Source organism: Tachysurus vachellii, chromosome 2 (assembly GCF_030014155.1).
Source record: "Tachysurus vachellii isolate PV-2020 chromosome 2, HZAU_Pvac_v1, whole genome shotgun sequence".
In the NCBI taxonomy this organism is placed as follows: Eukaryota; Metazoa; Chordata; class Actinopteri; order Siluriformes; family Bagridae; genus Tachysurus; species Tachysurus vachellii.
Window position 1 is genome coordinate 39,564,225 of NC_083461.1, and position 19,700 is coordinate 39,583,924.

General features: G+C 41.6%; 1 protein-coding gene across 1 annotated transcript in view; it reads right to left on the reverse strand.

Annotated features, from left to right (window-relative positions):
• The window catches only part of LOC132861050 (zeta-sarcoglycan), a 48,563-nt gene that overhangs the window by 4,198 nt on the left and 24,665 nt on the right, over positions 1-19,700 (reverse strand). Inside the window, exon 6 of the mRNA XM_060892396.1 lies at positions 5,886-6,009. Coding sequence (XP_060748379.1) covers positions 5,886-6,009 — 124 coding nt within the window. The remainder of the gene's footprint in view (positions 1-5,885; positions 6,010-19,700) is intronic.

Here is a 19,700-nt window from a genome sequence, read left to right on the forward strand (position 1 = left end):
GACCTCTGAGTCACATGACCTCGCATGAGCGCATAGCGGGGAAAGAAAAACGCACGTGCACATGGCTCGATCCGTCGCCCCTTCCCAGAGTGCACTGCTTCCGGATAGCCTCGACGTTCGCCGTCACAGAACCTGTGCGAAGCAGCTGCTCAAGATGCTTATGATTCACGATAAGTCCGCTAGCACAGAGGGAAAGGTTAATCAAACACAGACAGACAGAGCGAGGAAGCGCTAAGGAGGCTCAGGTGTGCAACACTTGCTGATATTTAACTCCAAGTCTCCGTGGAATTCAACAGAACATGACGGGGCGCCCTGAGGAACATTCTGGAAAACCATATGCTCTCGTTGTACAGAACCCTAACGAAGACAAAGCCGTCTCAGGAAAGCCATTCGACTCTGAATCGAGTAACCAGCAGGAAGTGAATCGAAGCTGATTTGGGATCAACACACCCCTGAGATAGCACTTCATCACACCTCCAGTAGTTTCTGTAAATCCTTAAGTAAATAAGTATAAATACAGAAGTCGCAGGATTGACGTTCTAGGACGTTGGAATCAGGAGGATCGCATGTTAGCGGAACGTATTCTGAATGTTTCTAAGAAGAACGTTCCTACAACGTTGTGGTAACATTTGTGGGATGTGGTAGCTCAGTGGTTAAAGTGTTCGACTACTGATCGAAAGGTCACTGGTTTGAATCCCAGGTCCACCAAGTTGACACCAAGGCCACCAAGGGCCCCTGAGCAAGGCCCTTAACCCTCAATTGCTCAGGTGTATAAACTGAAATAAGAAAAATGTAAGTCACTCTGGATAAGAGTGTCTGCTAAAGGCTGTAAATGTAAATGTAAAATTTCTCATTTCCACTATTAAGCCTATACAGCCTTGTGTTGGTAAAACCACTGTTCTGTTTTTCGAACATTCGGGAACGTTTAAGTGGAACCTTCTCTCAGCTTGTTAAAATCATCCCGAGAATCATCTCGAAACATTTACAACAGAAAACAAATCGATCCTAAACACTGTACGACGGTGCTGAGACTGCGCTAGTCATGTTACGCTAGCATGCGCATCAGCGAGCAGGCAGTTTGATGATGTAGTAATTAAGAGTAAAAATGAGCTGCCTGTTAGTCCTCTAACATTTCATAATATCAGACTTTGGTGTTTTTAAAATTCAAATGTTAAAACACATTTCTGTGAAATGTAGCGTGCTATGTTGCTAATTTGCTGCTTATCTGTCTTAAACAGTTCGTGGATTTACTTCCACGCTGCCGTGAGACTGAATTTAATAGAAGAGGATTTAAATATAATAAACTTTTCCGCAGCTGTACTGCTTTTACCCATCGCTGCTTTACAGCTTTCTTTAGAGGATCAGAGATTGCACACTCATTCAGACATGTTTATCTCGCACTTCAACGCTCCAGCAGCAGAATTCAAAAGCTAGCAGCGCTAAGCTTTAATTACTCAGCTTCCTTATAATTAAGTCCTTGAAATGGATACGCAGGGGCGCTCGGCGCCGAACGAGAACAGACTTTTTCCATTTTTTTTTTTAACATAAGGTTTGAAAGTGCAAACCTCACCCTGCGACTTTTCTTCCACACGTGATTTCCTGGAAGATTATAACGCCGACTAATTTAATAAGTCATCCATGCAGTCAGTTGTAAGCGCAGATGGGACGGAAATCTGTATTGTGATTGGAGGATTTTAGGATCATCGTGTACCATTATGCTGACTGAATCTGACTCACGAAAGAAGGATCGTGAACGTGAACGTGAACGCAGAACATCCGCTGACTTTCGCTCGGGTTTCTGCAGTAAAACATAATTATTAAAACCGTGTGAAACAAATGCTGCCGAACTGAACAGACCTGGAGGCCTGAGCCATGAGGTACTACAACACCAGTGACTCCAGATGTTTGGCCTGTCGACTAGCATTACTCGCTATAAGAAAGTTTACCATGACGAGCGTCTCTTGAGCTTATTCTCGAGTTGTCTTTAGGTTCTGATTTGTTATCCTGACCTGTTCACCTGTTCTGTGTTCATCCCTTGATGAACTTGTAGCTCTTAAGAATCTTTCTCTATATGTGTGTTTTTGTATTGTGGTGAATTTGCCAGAATAAAGTTCACACTGAATTGAAACACTTCCATCACGTCTCCTACTGTAGTGCATCACGTTTTGGACCGTTGTGACTTTGTTGTTGTAAACAAAGAGATCGATCCAGTTAATGCATCTTGATGAAAGTACTGCAGCACCAAGAAAAGAAAACAAGTCGTTCACCAGTTTTGCATTGTGTTCTCTCTCCCTCATTCTATTGCTTTATCTTCATTACCTGATGTCTATCTCTTCCCTGATTGCATCGCTCTCTCTCGTAAACAGACAGTCATCACATCCCGTATCTCGCTTTCTGATTGTAACGGGCAGTTTGGAGCTCGAGACGAGGACGTGTTGCTCTCTTTAATTCCCTCCACTAAAACCCTCAGACTTTTAACGTCACATTTTAAAGAGTTAGCCTCTGTCAGCGCTGATTTAGCTCACCGTCTGGACCTTCGGAGACACCACATTCTCTCTACCTAAATTGACAGAAACATCTATTTTCCCTTCACGTTAGTTTTTGCTGCTGGCTTTCGTGCTGTCACGTCTCAGCACCCCTCCTGCGAGGAATACAGCGCAATGAAATAGCAAGGATAGAATAAGCCATCCAGTGCACCAATGGTTATTCTAGAGAGAGAGAGAGAGAGAGAGAGAGAGAGAGAGAGAGAGAGAGAGAGAGAGAGAGACTGATTTGACAAATTCAGCCTGAGAGAGGATCAGACAGACGTTCCAAAAGCACTTTCACCGAGCCCTGCCGCCGGTGACTTCTCTATCATATCACCCCATGTAGTTCTCTCCAGCATTGTGCAGGTCTAAAGGAACGCCTGCTATCTCCACGACAAAGAAGGGAAAAAAACCTCCTTTTTATGGGAAGTTGACAGGACAGCGTGATGTATTGCTTGGGCTGCTGGAAGTTAATTAAATAGCCTGGGCAGTTACTAAAGCAAGGGAAAGCGTAGCAAAGAGAACAATTCCAAGATGGCGGCACTCATTTATGCTCAGCGTGAGGGGGGAACTTTTTCAGCCGATAGCGCTGGGGCTTGAAAACCTTCACACACAAAAAAAAGGTTTAATTTCTTTAAGTAGCTGTAAAAAAAAAACCTGTTCTCTGAGAATCTCTGAGACTCTCTGAGTCTTAATTTTTAAGTGTTTGTAATTTGAAAATGACGACTTCTTATTTAAAGGATGAACTGTTGCCTGATATCGAACATGTGCACGGTTCTAGCTGTTAATGTCAAGTCAAGTTGTTTCTATATTGTTAGCTTTGGATGTGATTATTAAAGTCTCAGTTGGGGTCAGACTCAAGATTCAAGACTCTTTATAACCATTCAGGTGAGAGTTTAGAGTATCTACCATTCTGCCATGTTGTTGATGTTCATGTCTATGACAATATTAGACTTTTAAGCTGTATAATGTTCTATACATGAACATCATCTTCCTGCCAGGATGCAAACAAGCATGAAGCTTTATTCTAACCACCTACAGTAGCTATCATTCATTACAAGTAACACACGGTCCTTCGTCTGTTCCTCGGTTAATCCTTGCTCTGTTCGTTAGACCGAATCGGATGCTTTAAACAGACAGAACGTGCTGAAGTATGCATGGCTGCATCTCACGGGTCCTGGAGCTTGACAGCTTTGATGTACACCAGAAGCTGAACACACACAAAGAGATAGAAAGACAGACAGGTCTGGCTCATACTGATATGGTTTGTAATTTTATGTATGACCTTGTAAACTAGCTGTCATAACACTGCAAACTAACCACTTTTGATGCACGATAAGCTCAAACTGCTCGTCTCTGCGTCCCCTAGAAGCTTAGCTGAATGCTAAACGTGACCACTTCCTGAGCATTTAAACACATACAGTACAGGTCAAACCATTATGCCAGCATTCTCACATTTATAAACCAGATTTGTTGGTCTTTCCAGCACTTTAGCCACAGGGTTGGCCGTCATTACCAGACTCTAACTTCATGTGTTCTTCATTAGTGCACTTGGTCCACTGGGAATCTTCATTGATTATCATATTAATTGTTTGCTGAAGCGTTTCAGGAGAGTCCTAACTCTCTGCTTGATCAGTTCTCTACATCTTTGACCTAACAGACACTACCTTTCACAGAGCAGAGCTTTTGTACAAGCTCCATAGCTAAAGATCCCACTCTGATTAGCAGGGGAATGTAACCTAAAATGACCTCAGAGGATACGAGATCTTTCCACTTAGGTTGCTAGCTATATATCTTGTAACCCAAGGCCCCACTTGAGCATTTGGTCAATTGGGAATCCTCATTCATTATCACATTATTGATTTCTGGAGAGTCTCTGGAGTGTATTAAGTGCCCAACACTTGACAGATATAAACGGTTGACTAGCATCACTCAAAAATAAATAAATAAATAAAAAATAATGAGAGATTCAGGTCTATTCAATCTTCCTTACCCGGTGAGAGCAAATACGCCCAACCTACAAGGCCATTCCTTAGCCATGAGAACACAAACACAGCCTTATGGGTATATAGAGTCTATTGCTAGAGTCTATAGATACTAACGTTTATATTCGATTATTAACTGATCACACCACACAAGACATACGTATGTAAATGCAAATCATGGAACATTACAATGCAGTATCACTCAAAATAACAGATAATTAAAGACTCAGGACTATAGAACCTTCCCCACCCAGTGAGCCCAGGTAGGATGCAGCACCTTCCAAGCCAATTGCACCCTTTATCTTAGCTAACACAATATATCTGAGTTCTTCCAATCACAGCACATGAGAAGACAAACTTTCAACAAACACACCATTATTGGTAGATAATAAATTATAGCAAGTTGATTCTTGACCTAGCTACTGCACGTGCATGTGAAGGTTCACATGTTCTCATCCAACCCACTACTGGAGTGCTCAGACTATCCAAAATCAATTGATTTTCACACAGTGGCTGGACAGGATAAATAAGAACACACTTGCTGGAGAGTGCTACTTGTCACTTTCTGTTAAGAATCAACATTGCAAAAGGGACTGGGTCATCTTTGCTACCTAATAAGAGCTCCACAAATGCACCTTAGCTGCCACATTCAACTACCCGAAAGTGGCAGCTAAAACCAGTGTGATCTTTTATTTGATTCCCAAGCAAATCTAAGAACCTTGGTCTCTCGCAATAGCTAGCCATTTGTCATTTACGGCATTTAGCGGACACCCTTATCCAGAGCGACTTACATTTTATTTCAATTTATACTGTACAAATGAGCAATTGAGGGCCTTGCTCAGGGGCCCAGCAGGGGCAGCTTGGTGGACCTGGGATTCGACCCGATAACCTTCCGATCAGTAGTTCAACACCTTAACCACTTGGCTAGCCCATGCTACCAACCTGGTACCAACCTGGGAGTAGCTGCCAAATGAACCAATCAAACACAAGTTCATTTATTCTTCCTCAATGTCTAGTGAATTCTGACCCGTGTGGTGGTGGATCTGAAGCCTATCCCAGAAACACTGGGCAGGTGAGAACACACTTTGGATAGTTTGTCAGTTCATCACATAGCACCAATTACTGTACACACCTATAATTAGGGATAATTTAGTGTTACTAATAAACCAATTGCCAGTACTTTGGGGGATGGAAGAAAACCTGTAGACGCAGAAGAAAAACTTGCAAAACTGTCCAGACAACAACTCAAGCTCAAGTTCAAACCAGGAACCCTGACGCTGTGAGACAGCAACTCTACCTGGTGTACTATCTGAAGAGAGAGCACTCAGTCCAGGAGAAATGTCATTGATTTAAACATTATTAACAAATTACTCACCTCCCCTTCAGAAGACTCCAGAGTGAGCTCTTTCCTGCAGGACGCTCTAAACTCCCCCACTCCTGCATTCACCTCCACACCTTTCGGCGCTTCCAAAGTCAGAGTCCGCGTCGGAGACTCCAACCTACGGCAAGAACAAAAACATAACTGGATATTTTTGTATGCACCGTGTTGGATTGCTCACTCCCGGGTCACTCGGCTAATAACATTCTGATTTTCAATTCGAGGAAACTTTATGAATGCCGACCCATGGGGTCAAAAAGTATTATGAGAAAAAGTATTATGAGAATGCATAGATGTGATGAGCTTCCACGCAGACTTTTTATCCTTTAGACTCCAGGGCAGATCTAAATTTTCAGCAGAACTGACACTGTTGTGAGTTTCATTTGTACATCCGCTTAGACTGCACATGTGTAAGGACAGATTCATAAATCATAGTGTTTCTTTATCATTATTTTGAAATGAATAGTGTAGTAATAGACTGTACTTTCATGCAATAAAAAAATACAATTGAAATGGGGAAATAACAGCCTATAAATCCACTCAAACATGTAAGATTAAATCTAAACCCTTCACTTCATATCTAAAACATTGCTTTTTTTAGCCTTAACGGCAATAAGATATTCTTAGAAACAGGTCATGCTAATGCTCTTAATAAAAAAATAAAAAAATAAAATAATAATAATAATAATAATAATAATAATAGTAGTAGTAGTAATAATGATGATGATGATGATGATGATAATAATAGTAATAATAATAGTAATAATAATTATAGTAATAATAATAATAATAATACAAAAATAACAAGACAATTAAATATTCTGTCAATATTAAGTCATTCAGAGAACACTGGGTCACACCATCTTCCCTGAAACTAAGAAGTGATGAAGCCACGTATGCTATCTGAAATCAGGAGGTGGTAAGATCACAGCTCCTACACTGAAATCAAGTAGTGCAAAGGCCACACCTTCTTATCTCATTTATACAGCTGAGCAATTGATGGTTTTGGGCCTTTCACAAGGGCCCAGTAGAGACAGTTTGGCAGTGCTGGGATTTAAACTAATGACATTAAAAACAGTTTGACCAATCAGCTACCGCTGGCCATGTCCCTTTCACTGAGACTGAAACGTACCAAGACCACTTCACTCTGACATGAGCCACACTTTATCACTGAGACTGATAGCTTCTAAGGCCATATCGTCTTTCCTCAGGGAACATCAGCTATATTGACTATTCCTCCACCGGAAGCCAGTGCACATCCCTCTTTCAATAGACTAGTGCAGAACAGAAACACAGACCACGCCCTTTTTCACAGTGATTGACAACTTGCAGGCCATGCGCCCATCATTGAAAATGAATAATTAAGGACCCACGCAGTCTCTTATCTAGTGCCTCGGCCCTTTGTCTTAGCCTTAACCATTACCACATACAGTGAGCTTCAGTTAGCTGAATTCCTGCCTTGTTCCTTAGCATTTAAATGAAGTGAGGTGTGTGTGTGTGTGTGTGTGTGTGTGCGCATCCGCCACCAAACAGCAAGGTATTCCCAAAGGACTTCAAGAGAAAATGTAGCTCCAATTCAGTCACAATTAGAATCTGGAACTAATCTCTTGGGTGCCGAACTCAATCTATGGCACAAAAAGTATCGCAAAGAATCCCATTCTGCTCGTAAACATGAAAATACGGTGATAAATACAGGCAGAAGTTGAGGTGATACTGATACTAATAATATTTCTCTGCGCATATTGTCTCACCATACGTTGTTATTTAGTCGACTAAATCGGGTTTCCAGGCAACTAAGGCATGTGATTGGGTAGGAGACTGGAGCTTTTACTCGCTAATAAACTTATCATTAACTCACCTGAAAAACAACTGACAAAACTAATACTACTACTCAGAAAATTGTATCATGATGTTAATATATTGTTATTGATATTGTAGTCGCGGATTCGCAGGTGTCACAGATACCTACACACACCTTGCTTTGACCCGAGTATATGACGATATTACCCCAGTAAACAGAGAACAGGTACATTGTGCTATTATGTTACAGGATAATTAACAATTTGACCACCATGAATATATTGACTTAACAATCCTCTATTTTTCTCCTCAATTTCTCTCTTGGTGGAATCTTTCCCCAAAGGCCTTTTCAACAGAGAGATTCAATCAAAGCATCGATTTTCTGTTTCAGGGTCTCCAGAGCAGGACGCTTGCAAAAAAAGTGTATAAATATCTCAAGACCACAGATGGCCCAACACTCCTCCTCCTCCTGACTGGTTCATTTTAGCGATAGATAAGCATGCTTCGGCGGTTTCTTATCGCCGTAATTCAACACCGACATCCCGCTCGACCTTCAGCTGTCTGCTTGACGGATTCGCAAGCAGCCGTTTTTTTGGTTTACATGACAAGCAAAAAATGAGCACAATGGAAGTACACTTCCTTTTCATTCGGTAAAGAATAAGCAGTGCACTTTAAAGAATGCAGAGGAGTGTCCTCAGTCTGCAAAGAATACATACAAAGATCTCTTTTTGTGATCAAGTCCAGAAACCTGATAACCTAATTACATTGGAGGGTATCAGTTTTAAGCATGACGTTTTGTAGGGAGTGTTTCAAGCGGTACGAAGGGCTCGAAGAACCATTCATTCATTCATTCATTCATCTTCAGTAACCAATTTATCCTGGTCATGGGGGCAGTGGATCCTAGAAAAGCTGGTGGGAAAACTGTTGGGAATAAACAATGGATTGGATGCGTTTCCATTGAAGTCTATCTGCTCTAGAGCCCAGAAGCAGGGCAGTCCATGGACATACCTAAGATAAATATATAGTGCTGCTAATCTACCTACTGGCATGTTTTTAAGTGAAGTGAAGTGACATGACATACGGCTAAGTATAGTATAGTGACCCATACTCAGAATTTGTTCTCTGCGTTTAACCCATCCAAAGTGCACACACACCATGAACACACCATGAACACACCCGGAGCAGTGGGCAGCCATTTATGGAGCAAGTCTTACGGAGCAGTTCGGGGGGTTCGGTGCCTTGCTCAAGTGCACCTCAGTCGTGGCCGGCCCGAGACTCGAACCCACAACCTTAGGGTTAGGAGTCAAACTCTCTAACCATTAGGCCACGACTTCCCCCTTAGGAGGTCGGATTTAACTGGATGAAACCTACACAAACATGGCAATAACCTCAGTTCCAGGGATCCAGGCATTGTGTGACAGCATAACTACCTGCTGTGCTTTTAGGGTCAAGGCACCACTAAATTAGATGGGACAAGAATACCAAAGTATCAAAGATAAATGATCTGGAACTTATCTGGTGACGTTTTACATCAGTGATCTACATAAAGCTGACTGAGGTGATTAATTATTGATGTAGTTTCTGCAATGCTAACTCATTTCCACTTACAATGTAGACCAAACTGTATTTAGATCTTCCAGTTACCTTGTGGTCAGGTAACCTTACCTCTTAGAAAGCTGTTGCATAATTTAGATATCTACCTATTCATCTAACAACATTTGAGTACAAATAAATTACAAATAAATCATCAGATGAACTAGCGATGAACTAGCGATTGTCTTAAAACAGTTTAGCGGTGAGCGTCTTTAACACTTCTGACCAACACCAGAATGTTAAAAAGATACTCAGTACTAAACTGGTGGTTATAAGTGTCCCTTATTTAGTCACGTTAGCCTTGTAAAAGGCTTCCTATACAAAATAAAAGAACTTCACCCATTAATCATGTCCAAACAGAGGACAGTGTTCTGTGAGACAGAGTTCCACTTAATCCTTTACTGTAACAGTTTCAAGACAAAGAAAATAAGCCTGTGTCAGCGCAATGTGAGGCAAATGTTCCCAGCTTGCATATGATGAGGCATTACAGGTGATTTTCGAGGTGCAGCAGAAGAGCACCGGCAAAAAAATACTCCTGGCATTTTGCAGTCTGACAGACTGTGAAGTATCACGGATTTACAGATTCGATTCACGTCATATACACCAAATTTATTCTGCTTCTGTTTTTGTTTTTTAAGCAGGTCTTTCCAACAATACTCATGCAAACTGGGAATTTTAAATATACCCTAAAGGCATGGCTCTAAAAAATGAGTTCCGGACTTCTTAGGGTCTATTGGGGGAACGGTGTAGAAATGACAGCCCTTCTGTCCTAAAACTTCTGTGTTTATTTTCGATTTAGCTGTTAGGCTGTTTGAATGGTCACTTCAAGCTTTGACAACAAGTCTCTCTTGAGATATATTTAGACCCTTTAATGGTTCTCTGGTTGTATAATAATGATTTTTTTTTGTTATTATTATTTCTCTTGGTTTTTCATCATGAGAACAATAAATAAATGAACAAAACTAGTCCCTATTATGATAACCTTCTTAGAACCCTTCGATTGTCCCTCTGAGGAATCCTTAAAGATACTGTATGTTGGGTTTCAACTTCAGGAAACTGTGTATCTGTGGAAAATTTCTCTGGTGGAAACAGTAAGGTTTTTACTGTATATAGAACACAAGAACACCTCATCCTATCAGTGAGGGCTTCAAGTAAGGGTTTCTTCTGAATCTCTGTGAAGGAAACATCAAGTCTTCTGTGTAGTAACTTAGTATGGACTGCTTACCGATCAGCGAGTCTGAAACCTATCGTCTTTCACGTAAGGGTTTCGTTTGGTTTTTCATAAAACCCTGTTTGTTCTTTCTTTGGAAGGGTTCTATCTCAATGTAGAACCTTACAACAGACTGCATCCCTACCAGTGGATCCAGCGGTCTTTGAGAACGGGCCTGTTGTAGCATACACTAGATGGGTTTGGTGTCGTAACATTGGGTTCCTCCCAAAACTGCTTCACCTAGAAAAGTTTTATGATGACAGGAAGGCTCCAGAAAGAAACATTTCTCCTTGGAGATCTGAGCAACATGTTGGGCACCATCGATTTGTCAGTGTCTCTGGGTAACCCAGCTCTGTTGATGTTTGTGTGTGCGCTGTGATTTATCACTAAGTCTCCGTGCGCCCTTTTCCTTGTCCCTACAGTTCTGGATATTGACTTCTGGCTCGGTCCAATGCTAACATTAACCACTGGGATTCCTGCAGCTAACCTTTGCTTTCTTATTCCCCGGACACTTTTTAGACCCAGCGTCAGCCTTTCAAGATGACGGATAGCACTGTAGCGCTGATAGATGAGCTATGTCGCGCCACCAGAGATGGCCAAATGGCAGGATGTGACATTTTCAAAAAAAATGCCATCTTTTCCGGAGAAAAGCTGCAAGTACGGATCTTGATGTAATGTGAACGAGAAGTGAAGCAGAGAGACAGAATCGAAAGGAGGAAAAATAGACAAGTGTGAATCAAAAAGATGATTCAGAAGATGGTGGAGTCTAGTGAGCTGCTCAGACTGAAAAGGACAAATGTGTCGTCCTGTCAAAGAGGGCAGAGCAAAAAGGTTGTAAACAAAATAAACTTAACAAAATAAAATCGCTTGTCTAATGTCCTTTATAGAAACACTGATATTCTTCCAGATGACTGACATTTTCACAGTTGATAAGGAGAAGACGACATGAAAAGAGACTCTAAATCATCAGCTATATAAATGACAACGATGTAACTATGTTCCCATTATTATTTATCACATTCTCTTGAATTTACAACCTCTTCTTTCATACTTTCATACTAATCCTCCTCCACACAGAAAGGTCTGAATGGACAGCCGACTAGGAAAGACAGATGAGGGGGAGGGAGGAACGTATCAGACCCTAAGACACGAGACGTGATGTACTGTACAGCAATTTCGCATCTGAAGCTGTAATCTGGAGCGAAAGAGCAGACGGTTGTCGTCACACAGAAGGACGTGGATCAGGAAGGACGGGGACAGGGACGTCTGGAGAGCCACGCAAAGGGAAAGATGAAGCTTAAGAAATACCAGACAAGCTGTATGGGTGTGAGACAAAGACAGGAATAAAAGAGAGGATCAGTATTCCCAGAGCGTCCGTCTGTTTCAGGAGGCTGCTACTGAAGGACAAGACCAATAAAATACAGCCACGGAGACTGCTATCAAAGGGTCCGGCTTGGTATCAGAGTCTTTGAAGAAATGCCTTTAAATCATATAAACCTCCGAGCTGAACTGCCAAGAATCAAAGACTTTTTAAAAAGATCTTGTGTAATTTGTAAGAAATAAAATACAACAAAGAAGCGGTGTGATATAGCAGTTACTGTTAGGACCATGAAGTTGATTATATTCTGATAACATCACGTCCCAAAGTGTCTGTTACCTTGGTTACTTGATGTAAGACTGCCATGTACAAACATCCTACCTTATGTAATGTGTACTTTAGCTGCGTACCCAGGCATCGCCGCTAATTCTCTCCAAGCTCTGTTTTTCTTTGTAATGTCTATACTCGTTTAACGAAAGGTCGTGTCAGACATGATAAGATAAAACCGTGATTAAAAGTTCTGCTACTACTTAAATAAAAACTAACTAAAGTCCCAACTAACGAGCTCCTGTTAAAGCGAGCAAGAAACTGAAGAAACCTCGGAATCTTTTACAAACACATGAAATCACATTGAACTGACAAACAAATCTAGAACTGAAATGTTGCTTGTGATTGTACAGTAATAGAAGTTCGACTGTAATAAAAGAAAATAAAAGCTTGCTTTCTGATTGGTTGTTGCTTTTGTCAAGGTAAGCTGGAAACATCTAATCATCCTGTCACCCATTCTGGTATCTCTGTCCTTTTATTCCCCCAGAGAGGTTAATATTAGCATGGCTTGTCCTTGTCAGGTTTTCTGTAAATATGTTTCTGGCTGGCATTTAGCTGGTGAGATAACTGAGGATCTCAGCACAAACTACCTGACTGTGTTTGGAAGGCACTGATGCTATCACCGGCCTCTTTACAATGAAGTGCGTGGTATTTGGAAAATGAGAATCGAAGACGACTCGCTGTCCCTCTAGGACCTTTTAGTGTAATGCGATGCCACAAATCCACAAACTTCATCGAGACATTTTACTGACATACGACGCAATGCGCGATTTAGTGAAGCTGTTAAACAAGACAAGTAAAAACCCAGTCGGAAACACGGGGCGCCAAAACTTTCCCGCCTCTGTATCCGTCACCGGTTTAGACATCGGATGTCTCTTTTTGAGTAAATCAGTGATGAAGAGACGGGGAAATGTGACATGACTGGTACTGATACATTTCCATACGGAACAGGCGCCAATCCATCTCTGCAAATTCCAGTGAGCAATAAAGTCGGCAAATCCCTTTCTAAATCTCTCAATTTCTCTCTCTCTCTCTCTCTCTCTCTCTCTCTCTCTCTCTCTCTCTCGCTCTGTCCATCTGTAATTAATGTCTGGAGAGAGTAAAGCCGTCACACTGGCGTCAATATCAAGTCCTTTGTGCTGCACTTCTGCCGTTAGCAGTCACTGTTAGCCAGAAATGACATTTTCTTCAACTTCACCTTTAAAATAAATCTATCAAGTAGCAGACTTATGTCGCCTTATTAAGAAATTTATAGAAAATATGATTTCCAGGACGGGGGCATGGTGGCTTAGTGGTTAGCACGTTAGCCTCACACCTCCAGGGTTGGGGGTTCGATTCCCGCCTCCACCTTGTGTGTGTGGAGTTTGCATGTTCTCCCCGTGCCTCGGGGGTTTCCTCCGGGTACTCCGGTTTCCTCTCCCGGTCCAAAGACATGCATGGTAGGTTGATTGGCATCTCTGGAAAATTGTCCGTAGTGTGTGGTTGCGTGAGTGAATGAGAGTGTGTGTGTGTGTGCCCTGTGATGGGTTGGCACTCCGTCCAGTGTGTATCCTGCCTTGATGCCCGATGACGCCTGAGATAGGCACAGGCTCCCCGTGACCCGAGGTAGTTCGGATAAGTGGTAGAAGATGAGTGAGAGAGAGAGAGAGAAATGATTTCCAGGAACAGTTTAGGACCTTCCTAGCCAACAGTTATAACTCTATTCATGTTCTTTACATACCGACACATTGCGTTTGTGCTGTCCTAATGTATAATTATGCTAATCTTTTAAAGTCCAAGCTGCAAACTAGCCATGCTAAAAAGAATGATCAGATATCTTAATGCTTTATAACAAATAAACATACATATAACACACATGCTCATTGTCTTACATAGAAGTAAGTTTAAATATGCTATAATGCATTATAACATTCCTCAAATGATATATTTTAATAAAGAATATAAAGCATTTTCCTGTATGCTATAATGCGTTATAATAAACACCTTATTACAGCGGGTTATCGGAGGTCTTTAGTGTCGTCAGTTTGTTATAAGGCGTTATAGCTTGCAGTAGAATCAGTATATTGTAATAACCCCGAGCTTGTGTTTATGTAGATTGTACAGGTCAGATGTTGTGTTATATTATGTTACACTTTCACTGGAGCTTTTTACAGGAGAAAAAGATGACCTTTTGGAATAATATTTCTCCTCCAGGCTTCTTCTGCTATATGTGGCGTGTCACCGAGTCGCGTTTTATCTTGCCGGAACTCTCGCTTTTATTTTCCCTGATTACGGCTTTTGCGGCACGTCTCTGCCAGCTCATCAACGTGAAAAGTGAACTCAACACTCTCCAAGATCTATTCACAGAGCAGATTGTTAAATAACGATACACAATAAAGAAAAAATATTACAACTGGCTGAAATGAACTCATTTTGGGTGGTTCATGTTCTCTAAAACACCACAGTTTTGGTCAAACTGGACTTGTTGACAATTTCTCCACACCTCAGACGTGACAGAACCCAAACGGCTAAACATGTTTTTTGTTAACAAGGTGTTTTTGCTTCTCCAGAATGCGTCTTGACTTCCCACAGCATAGCAAAAAGCAGATGGATGATCACTGGACCGTAGTCCTGTCACCCGTCAGTCAAAACCGATCCCGTTCCACTCGGCTTCACTCCACAGAGATGTTTGAGACCTTTCTCTGTCTAAAGGGGGTCGGGGTCAGTGCCGGTTCCGCTTGGGTTCCGCTTGGCCGCGTCGGCATCACAGCAATTCAAGAGCTCATCATTCAAATTCCAACTAATTAGCTCTTGTTAATTGGATTCACTTCACAAGTCAAACTGAATCAAGAGGATCTGACCCCTGACTCCTGCCTCGGATCTCGAGACGTCTGCGGTGAAGAGCAGACAAGTGTCATGTCTAGGGAGGATAAATGAAAAAAAAAAATAGAAAAGCGCCCGGTCTGAACAGGGGAACTATGGGTCGTTTTCTGTCTAGCCTGCATCTTTTTGTACACTGTCACATTCAAGCCCTGAGTTTGGGATATAGCTCAGGTTTCACAGCAGGAATCGGGTCAGATTGTTGTAACATGTTATAGCTTCACTTAAGGTTTGGTGTATCCAATGGCTGCATCCATATTTCTACTCATGCTGCATCACAGTGCACAGTAACACACTATCCATCGCTAGTCAGGCTTACATCACATGGTATCACATTCCTGATGACTATAATTATGAGAAGGAGTAAATGGACCTGATACAGCAGGATGATCTAGTACCAGTATCTGCTATCAGTGTATCCCAGGTTTCCACAGGTTGACCTCAAACCCAAACAATCCCAAATCCAAAGTTTATGACCTGCATTAACTAACAGCAGAAAGTCATTTTCTCTTTCCAAAATCTTTCTTTCACCCTGTTTTCCACTCCATGGGAGGTGATGGTTCAGCGATTAAGGCTCTGGGCTACTGATCAGAAGGTCAGGGTTCCAAGCCCCAGCTGCCACTGTTGGGCCCCTGTGCAGAACCCTCGCTACTCTGGTATCATGGCTGAAAAGAATTTCACCGTGTGACAAATAAAGGCTTCTTTTAAACAAATACATAATTAAGATCTAGTCTAACATGAGCAGAAACAAATTCCTGGTAGGTTACTCGGCTACACGGCAGCCAGAGAGGAAGCAGTGTTGGAGAGTTGGCACTAATGTTTCATTGTCTTCACGTTGGTGTATAATGAACGATAATGAAGACCCAAGGCAATTTCAAACCTCCAGACTGAGAGATGACTCACGAACTCTACTAAAGAGAGATGAGTGACTAAGATAAGTGACCACGGCCATAATCCATCAAATCTATTAACTGCTTTATTTGGCTTGTAGTAAAAGACGACACAGTGCCATTTTACTCGTGAAAACAGAGCTTAATAAACATAATGAAAATGATCATTTCAGAGCTTACGGCTACCTGCACTCACAAGCACCTGAAGCTCACACAGGGATTTAGATTACCAAAACTCCAGGTTTACTCCCAGCAGGTCTCAAGTCTGTTATCCATCATGCTGCTGTAAGCATGAAAGATGCGTTCACTGTATTTAAACTTGTCTACATTCTTCCTCTACCTTAGAACCATCATTTACATTTTACGGCGTTTGGCAGACGTCCTCATGCACAGCGATGTACAAAATTCTTTATCGATGAAACATTAACAATGGTTCACTAGGGTACAGCCTTAGGTTACCATCAACCTAAAACTGTTCAGGGTTTTTTATTATATTACACATGTATATATATACAGTATGTGTGTGTGTATATATGTATGTATGTATGTATGTATAAAAAACAGGGGGAAAAGTGCATCATTACAGTTCCAGGAGGAGTGTGTGTGGCTCTATAGATAGATAGATAGATAGATCGATCCATCTATCTGAGTTCCACTCAAAGACACACCCTTCAGTCCCACAATGACACACCCTTTAGTACCACTGAGATCTGCCCAACTGTCCCACTGAGACCCGTCCTTCAGTCCCACTGAGACACTTCTGTTAGTCCCACTGAGACACACCTGTTAGTCCCACTGAGACACACCTGTTAGTCCCACTGAGACACGCCTGTTAGTCCCACTGAGACACGCCTGTTAGTCCCACTGAGACACGCCTGTTAGTCCCACTGAGACACACCTGTTAGTCCCACTGAGACACGCCTGTTAGTCCCACTGAGACACGCCTGTTAGTCCCACTGAGACACGCCTGTTAGTCCCATTGAGACATGCCTGTTAGTCCCACTGAGACATGCTCTTTAATACCACTGAGACACGCCTGTTAGTCCCACTGAGACACACCTGTTAGTCCCACTGAGACACGCCTGTTAGTCCCACTGAGACACGCCTGTTAGTCCCACTGAGACACGCCTGTTAGTCCCACTGAGACACGCCTGTTAGTCCCACTGAGACACGCCTGTTAGTCCCATTGAGACATGCCTGTTAGTCCCACTGAGACATGCTCTTTAATACCACTGAGACACGCCTGTTAGTCCCACTGAGACACACCTGTTAGTCCCACTGAGACACGCCTGTTAGTCCCACTGAGACACGCCTGTTAGTCCCACTGAGACACGCCTGTTAGTCCCACTGAGACACGCCTGTTAGTCCCACTGAGACACGCCTGTTAGTCCCACTGAGACACGCCTGTTAGTCCCACTGAGACACACCTGTTAGTCCCACTGAGACACGCCTGTTAGTCCCACTGAGACACGCCCTTTAATACCACTGAGACCCGCCCATCTGTCCCACTGAGACACGCCCATTGCTCCACCTCAGACACACCCATATATTACAGTGAATTTGATTAGATTTATGTGTGATTATTCTAGACTTTGTACTAGCATTGTTCTCAAACTAGATTAGCAAATCAAGCTAACTGTACTAGCTAAATATACCCACCAGGCTGTAAGTCTTCGGAGAACTGAAGTAACATGAGACCAAACACATCATGGGACTGTTGAGCCACTTGTTTGTATTTGTCATGTACAATATTGTAACTTGTGAGCAGGTTTGAAGCAACAGACAGTAAAATGTTAATATTATCCACACTTAACTGCAGAAACTCTTCTAGTTTGAAGATTTTAAATCCGTTCTCCATCATAATTCACTTTAATGAATTACTGGAAGATGTCTACAAGAGCTTTTGGCCACGCCTTTTCCTATAAAAAGATGCAACTTCTCAGCATACTCCATCTATTATATCGACAGACATCTGGGCTTTGGGATCTGAGCATATTTTTATGAAGATCAGAACACCACATGTAAAACTAACCTCGCTATTCACTGGCGTTTTTGTGAAAGAGCTTAAGCTTTAGCAGCAGGTTAAATGAAATCATCCCCAGGATTGAAGAGAAATTGAATTACAGACCGAATGAAATTGAGCAAAAGAAGTCACAGCTGATTCATGAACCGTACGATAACCCTCAAACATCTCTCAGGACATCAGGATGAGAAGAAACGCCAGCTCTGAATTCTAATGCGTTGTCAAAAGTCCATGTTTAAACAATGAGTTCAATCCATAAATGTAAATCTGGTGGAAAAAACTCTCAAATCTTGTCTTACATTAATGTGAATGAACACAAAACCTTCAGTGAGGTTTGCTCAATGCCTCCACGTTCTTCATGCTCTAAATCAATCAGGTTCTAAATCAATTTTCTCTTTTTTCAGGATTTAGTTATATTATTTAATCCTTTCTCTCTTGTTCAACATTTTTCTACAGCATTGATATGAAATTGGTTAGTTTATAAATATTTATGTATTTTTTTGTATTATTTATATATTTTATATCATTTCAAGCTTCAATTATTAAGATTTTTTTTCAAGAAATATTTTTCCTTATTTCAGTTCTCTCAATTTTATCATAAGGATGTGCAAACTTTTGCACTCCGCAGTATGTACAAAACTCTGTTGACGCAGCAAAAACTTCTCCAAAAAAAAAAAAAAACGCTGAATTTATTTGCGGTTACACACAAACAAATAAATAAATAAATCCCTATGCTATGAATGACTCTATATTTTCATCCTGGGGTGTGTAAACTTTTGCACTGTATCGTATGTAAAAATTTAATGGCAATAAGGGCTGTGAGTCTTGTCACCGCTGTTGTCGTGCTGTAGAAGTTTGGCACAAATGACCACAAATGACTGCAGTCTTCGATAAACTGATTGTTTAGAACGCTTAAGTCCAGAATTAGTAAATGTACTTTAATTAAATGACCACATAAAAAAAACAGCTGAAAAACGTTGATAAGTTTTGAGAGTTTTATCTTGGTGATTCTCGCTGAATTTCTAAACCGAACCGCAATTTAACTTTGTCTGTAAAACCCAGCCATACGTCATTAGCCGCTAATGGACTCCATTAGTTCATTATGTGTGTCATTGACTTTAACTGCATAATTTGGCACTTTTAGTGTGTGTGTGTGTGAGAGAGAGAGAGAGAGAGAGAGAGAGAGAGAGAGAGATAGAGAGAGAGAGATCATTCTTACAAAAAAGTTATAGCTAAATAGCGCAAAAGAAAAACAGCTCATAACTAGCACAATTAGCGAGCGCCTCTTCAGCCGAGTGTTAAGCAGCGAGGTGACGAATGCGCTTCAATAAAACAACACTAAAGATAAAGGGAGCTCGCTTCACCTCCTGTGCTGTAATGAACGACAGATTCAATATGGAGAAGTGAATTAAACCAATCAGCCAGAGCCAGAGGGAACTAGAGATAGCGCAAGGATGCTAAAGACAATGAGCGACAATGAAAAAATAAAAAGGGCGAGTGGAAGAATCTCAGCAGGTATGGAGATAAATCTGTGAGGAAAATACAGCAGGGGGCAATTTCTCTCTCTCACACACACACACACACACACACACACACACACACACACACACACACACCGTTAATCAGTGATGTGATAGTGGGCTAAAATAAACTAGCTTAAGTTAGCTCGCTAATAAATGAGCTAGCATGGGCTTCTTGTTAGCTAAGCATGCTAAACGGCTGTGAATTTACCACAGCAGCATGAGGCTTTATTCATCCGCTACACTAACAGCAGCCACCTCATCTTTCTTTC